General features: G+C 34.2%; 1 protein-coding gene and 1 long non-coding RNA gene across 2 annotated transcripts; one reads left to right on the top strand and one right to left on the bottom strand.

Moving 5' to 3' along the window:
* The first annotated feature begins 367 nt into the window (after positions 1 to 367).
* On the top strand, positions 368 to 2,838 carry LOC116028980 (WAT1-related protein At2g37460). The gene is made up of 7 exons (XM_031270845.1): positions 368 to 614; positions 746 to 808; positions 896 to 1,012; positions 1,175 to 1,415; positions 1,494 to 1,655; positions 2,113 to 2,264; positions 2,337 to 2,838. The coding sequence occupies exons 1-7, from the start codon at positions 421 to 423 to the stop codon at positions 2,551 to 2,553; spliced, it is 1,146 nt and encodes a 381-aa protein (XP_031126705.1). The 5' UTR covers positions 368 to 420; the 3' UTR covers positions 2,554 to 2,838.
* A 2,331-nt stretch (positions 2,839 to 5,169) lies between these two features.
* On the bottom strand, positions 5,170 to 5,803 carry LOC116029010. Its single transcript, XR_004100267.1, has 2 exons — positions 5,619 to 5,803; positions 5,170 to 5,426 (listed from the first exon to the last, which is right to left on the bottom strand). It is a non-coding gene; the product is annotated as an uncharacterized LOC116029010 (long non-coding RNA).
* Between the last annotated feature and the right edge of the window lie 583 nt (positions 5,804 to 6,386).

Here is a 6,386-nt window from a genome sequence, read left to right as displayed (position 1 = left end):
AGATAGTGTTCTATAACAACATTTGAGCTCAGCAAAAGCAACTCCACTTCAATAGTTATCAACTAATAAAAGTTGACATTAGCAAGTCATTAGTAGGGTGACCATATCCCCACATATTTAAAGAGTAGTGAAGGCTTTATTAATTATAAATAACATTTATGGAATCTTCAGATTTTACAAACAAAAAAAAAAAGATTTTACAAAAAAAAAAAATAATAATAATAATAATAATAATAATAATAATAAAAAGAGGAGAAATTTATTTAAAATAAAATTTTAAAAAAGCACTAAGAAGTTGGCCATAACCAAGACAGAATTTCACTATATATAGACATCCACCAGCCTACCATCTTTTAGCTCTATGAACTCCTTGTAGTATCCCATTCTTATCCTAGAGCAAACATTTGAAGCAACACAACAATGAATACCATGAATGAATTTTTTCGTAGAGGAAAACCATATCTTGCAGTGATTTTCCTGCAATTTGGTCTAGCTGGCATGGATATCATTTCCAAAGTTGCATTGAATGAGGGGATGAGCAACTATGTATTTGTTGTTTATAGACATGCTGTTGCCACCTTGGTCATAGCTCCTTTTGCTATAATTCTAGACAAGTATCTCTTCTTTCTCTCTCTCTCTCTCTCTCTCTCTCTTCACAAACAAACACACATATCACATATCTCCTGTAAAAATTTCATGTATCTGTGAGTTTGTGTTTTTACATAACTAAAATCATTTTCAACAGGAAACAGAGGCCAAAAATGACACTCGCAATTTTTGCCAAGCTTGTACTTCTGAGCATACTGGAGTAAGTTTTGAAACCTAAACCCTTTTCTCAGACATTTTTCATGCAAAATAATCTGTTCTAAACTTATTATGTTTCCTCCAATAACAGGCCAGTAATCGACCAGAACCTGTATTTTATAGGGATGAAATACACAACAGCCACGTTTGCAGCTGCTATGTGCAATGTTCTTCCTGCCATAACATTTATAATGGCATGCATCTTCAGGTGAACAAAATGCATTTTTACTTTTAGACAACAAGAAGCATAGTTTATAGTTATGCAGGCTTAAATAAATTTAAAAACCACATACAATTCAAATTACTACACATAGAGATAAGATCACCATAGCTGTCAGTATTGAAATAATTTTTTCCATGATTGGCCTAGGCTTGAGAAGGTGAAGATGAAAAGTATTCGTAGCCAAGCAAAGATTTTTGGTACGCTTGCTACTGTAGCAGGAGCCATGATGATGACACTTTTAAGAGGACCTATCGTTCAACTGTTTTGGACCAAATCAACAACCACTCATGATCATCAAAGTGGTGTGATAGATCTAGCACATTCTATCAAAGGAGCTCTAATGATCACCACTGGTTGCTTTAGCTGGGCCTTTTTTGTGATTTTACAAGTAAAAGCCACACCTAATTTTCTAACATGAGTAATAGAATCGAATTCAAAAGTACTAACTTCTGCAATGTGTTCATAGGCAATCACATTGAGATCATATCCCACAGAGCTTTCACTTACTGCATGGATATGCCTTTTGGGAACTGCCAATGGAGGAATTGTGGCACTAGTAATGGAGAGAGGGAACACTGCAGCTTGGTCCATAAACTGGGATACCAAATTTCTTGCTGCTCTTTACAGTGTAAGCATTACTGATACTAAAAGACTTGTATAGAACATTCTAGTGAGTTACAATTTTAATTCATGAAATGCTTAAAAATGAAATTGGAATTCAATATCTCAGATTTATTGTATTCTGTTGAAATTTAAGTAGGCATCCTCTTTTCCCTCATTTATGCACTTATGATGCATTAGGATGTGAAGGGCCACTTTCTTAGAATGAAATCATGTGTTCTCAAAAAAAAAAAAAAAAAAAAAAATCATGTGAGGCAAGATTGAGGCAAGCTCTAACTTTTGGTTCATATAGTCCCTATTCATCACCAATTCTAAATGATTATATTTTTATTTTGAGGCAAGATTGAGTTGATTCTCTCAAAAGAAATTTAAAAAAGAACATAGAAGGGTCTTCACAAAACAAAAATTTTATGCATATAAACTCTCTGTGTCTATGCATCATAGTTTGAATTGTGATTGTGCAGGGAGTATTCTGCTCAGGGCTGGCTTATTATATTCAAGGAGTCATAATGAAAGATAGAGGGCCTGTTTTTGTAACTGCTTTCAATCCATTGAGCATGGTTATTGTAGCTGTAATGAGCTCAATCATTTTACGAGAACAAATGTTCCTAGGGAGGTAAAAGAACACTCTCCCTTACCATAATGACACCTTACATTTAATTCATAAGCTAATGTGAGACTTTTGCAGGGTTCTTGGTGCTGCTATCATTGTTATAGGCCTTTATATGGTCCTGTGGGGGAAAAGTAATGATCAAAATTCAACATCTAGTGAACAATCACTACCAGACCAGCAAATGAAAAGTGCAAATAGTGAGAAGGAAACTCTGTCGCATGAAATCATCACTATCTATCCTTCTATAGAACAGAGTCAACAGAGTGTTGATAAAGACAAAACTGTAGGATAGAATTGACATTATTCTTCAGTTGTAACCTTTACTGAAGATGTTTAGTACATTAAAAGTACTAGACATGAGTAAAGCAGCATTCTCTTTATAGGAGAAAATGCAAACAATTATAAGGAATTTACATTTCTTGTTCAAGGCTGCTACAATTTCTGTTAGGAGAACAACATCACTAAATTCATAATATGTTTCCAAGATCTACCATGAATGGCTTCACAAATAATAGGGAGCTTAGTAACAAAAGTTAATGTATCAAACCTTTCCATGTATGAAAAGCTTTTTGGTTAATAGGTAATCCTGTAACTGTCGGAATAAATCCAAATAGGTAATTTTGAAGTGTACTCTGCAGCTCTTGAACTATCCCACAAATTGTCTTCTCATTCTCAAAATATATGTGATTATTATTAGGGTATTCTGTTTTGCTACAAGTATGATGCTCAAACTTTAAGTGCCAATGGCCTACAACAATGTTACAGGACATGAGATCAATAAACCATCAGAAGTATGAATCTGAAATAACAAAGGTGGCTGTGGAAAAAGAACCTTGAGACTTTACACAATTGACAGCCACAGTCAACAGAGATAACCAGAACCCTTTATAATACCACAAACCTTCTTCTACCATGCAAAAAATATAAAATAAAAATAAAAAATGAAAATTGCCTCAGGAGAGTTTTCTTTAAATGATGAACTCATGAACACAAAGATTTACCTCCCATGAGGCAATGTACTTGACAGGCACCATCAAACATGCAAGTCAATAGCAATCTTTTAAAGTTTGAAGGGAAACTGAGAAGCTTTTTACTTGCTCTTTATCCTTCTTAGGAACAGCCTTATCGCTGTCAGTAATTTGTGAAGCATTTGTATGCCTGTAGGCATTTAATTCAGCTATCACCTTCTTCAGATCTTTTACCTGAAGACTGACCAATTTTAGCAGTGAACTCAACTGGTCTATTGAGGATTTACCCACTATCTAATGAACTCTCAATCAAGCCGCAATGACTGCCCAATCAAAATAGCAGCATTATTCCTGAATGATTGACATGTAGTGTTACTGACCTCTCTGGTAAAGGTTAGCCCTTGTGATGCAAAATTTCTTGCATCCTTAATGAGAGAAAAATTAATTGACAAAGAACACATACTCTCCTAGAATCTGTAGCTGATTGTAAATTAAACAACATTCACTTTGTTGAGTGCTAATAATATCATGTTATTATCAACTCCCTTGACAGAGAGCCCTGAGGATTGTGAATGTTCATTTGAATTGCTAAAAGCATTAGTAGCTGACAAGGCACTACTAATACAGTAATACCCATGGTATAGGTATCACCTGTTGTCACAGCTATGGACTGATCAGTTTCCTTCACCTGGCTGACTTTAACCTTTATAATTCCTCTGCAGTTAGGCCTACTCCAGGACCCTTAACAAAGTGAACTATGGAAAACCCCAATGAGGAATCAATTTTAGTGGAACTCTCTATTGGCTTTCTAGCCATACTCATGCTGCCAATGCCAACTGATGGAGCATGTATCTCATTATAGTCAACAGGTTTTGTAATCCCATTGTCTACAAGCCACTCAGTATATTGCACTGGTACCAAGTGGAAACTCATGGCATTCAACCAGGGCAAAAGATGTTTGAACTTCAAGTGAAGAAAATGAATGACTGTTTGCCCCTTCAACTGCTAGTCCCTTGTTGGGGAGTAACTCTGACTGACAACAATCCACGAATCACTGATGTCAACTTCTGGATTCAACTGTTGAGGGATTATCCTAAGGCACTGCAGGATCATTTATCCAGACTGCTTTATCATAGAATCCTTGCTCTGTAATGAGTACAACAAAGTCATGAATCTATTGCAAATCAAGTCCTGATTCTCTAAGTTCAACAAGAAAGTGGAATTCCTTAATGTGGAAAAGAAAGTTTTTAAAGACTCTTAGCAATATTACACACCCTTACTGTGCTCATCACAAATAAAGGTTATGTGAGAGAGTATAGCCCTAATTGCGTCAAATAAATCAAATCATATTTGACCTAAGTAAATTACTAATTACTGCCAATTCAAAATTTAAGTTAGTGCGTGGAACTATCCAAGATGATAGGGCCTAAAATGGATTTAGAAGTGCCTCTGGTGAACAACAAAATTATATAATCAATGTCAAACACTTGTCAATATGGATACATAGTACTAGATAATCATAGAGAAGTTATTAAGCAGAGACTAGTGGACAAAATGACACTAATTTATTTACCTAAATTCTAAAGGTTGGATTTGAAGCAGAAGTCAATGGTCATTCATTGTATATTGCATTGCCAGTTCAAGCCATAGAGGAAAAAAATAAAAATCAAAATCAAAACAAAGTAAGCTTGCATAATTATTCTTTCTGAAGCCATGAAAACTGCATGATGCAGGAGCCTTGCATATTCGATCCTACCTTTTTGAACTTAGAATGCAGACTATAAAACTAAAGCCTAACTAGTTCACTCCATGGGCTACACAAGTCATTCAACTATTAAATTTCACAGTATAGTTTTGCACTCAAGCTGCAGAAATATACAAATTGCAAAATTTTCCACTTCATTTCTAACTTTAATTCTTTTCTATTCTCACACAGAAGCTCAACAATCAACATCCCGCAATCTCTGCAAACTTTCTTAAAATCCAATTTCAACAACCAAAACAAATAAGCTAAAAGATTTTAAAGCCAAAAGATTTTAAATTGTAATGATTGTATTAGCAACAAAAGTAAAGCCCAGAAATTATAAAAATATACAATAATTTTTTTCTCCTCTCCTCCTTTCAACAATCGAACAATGCAAAGCTCAATTCAAAAATCAAAACCCAGCCATCCGAATTGGTAATTCTTTCCCCCTTTCTGTGAAAAAAAAAAGGTTATTAAGAAACCCCTGAACTTTGAAATCAATGATCAGAAATGTGTACATTTAGAAATCAAGCTAGCAAAGAACTATGAAGATTAAAAAGAAAATTCCAACTGACGCAAAGTGGAAGTAAACGTGAGAGAATAGAAATATGATAAATGGTTCATAAGTCAGAACCCTACCCTTACCAATCTTAACAATGAGCTACTCCATAGAAGATATGCAGCATAATACCTATATACATAACGGTGTATACAACTTGTATGAGTATATGCGTACATCACTGAAAATTTTCCGGCAAGAAAAGTGAGCACAGACGATCGAGTGCATGGGAAAACGGCGTCATCTATTGACTACAAGATTTTTGCAGTGCAGTTGGAGAGGACACATCACATAAGGGATTAATTTTGTGAATATAGAAACCAGGGAAAATGACATTTTTTTTTCCCTCAATAGTGTTTTTTGCATAAATTATTTATTATTCATATTATTTCTTCAATTATTTTGAAAGCGACAATTTTTTCTCTTTGTTAAATATGTGTTTGGACGGTTAAAAATAAGGGCACAATATATATTTCAAGTCATTTTCCTTCTCCAAATATTTGCAAATTAAAATAAATATAAAAAAAAAAGTTCATCGTTGGCAAATATTATAATTATAATTTAAAGTTAATTCTATTTCCAAAACTAGCATTCTAACAATAAAATGCATGACCTAAAATCATGCTCAAATGCCACAGTTTTTTATTAAGCAATACTAATTTGTTTGTTCATTTTAGACGTCACAACATATTACCAATGAATATTAGAAAACATGGCTCTATTGGTCAACATTAGAATTTGGAAAATTATAATCATATCAAGTAGTAACACAACACCTTGGTCACAATGTTATCGACACAAATTGTATTGCGCGCATCGTCTAACAGAAGATGCGCCCACACAACATCCCAAAC

Source organism: Ipomoea triloba, chromosome 9, assembly GCF_003576645.1.
Source record: "Ipomoea triloba cultivar NCNSP0323 chromosome 9, ASM357664v1".
NCBI lineage: Eukaryota > Viridiplantae > Streptophyta > Magnoliopsida > Solanales > Convolvulaceae > Ipomoea > Ipomoea triloba.
Note: the sequence above shows the minus strand (reverse complement) of the source record. Positions and strands in the feature narration are given on the sequence as shown.

What these genes read in the sequence shown, in the direction of transcription:
- LOC116028980 (XM_031270845.1), top strand. Translation starts at nt 421, where the DNA reads ATGAATACCATGAATGAATTTTTTCGTAGAGGAAAACCATATCTTGCA. An exon ending in GTACTTCTGAGCATACTGGA is followed by an intron (nt 809 to 895) that starts GTAAGTTTTGAA and finishes CTCCAATAACAG; the next exon opens with GCCAGTAATCGACCAGAACC. An exon ending in ATAATGGCATGCATCTTCAG is followed by an intron (nt 1,013 to 1,174) that starts GTGAACAAAATG and finishes TGATTGGCCTAG; the next exon opens with GCTTGAGAAGGTGAAGATGA.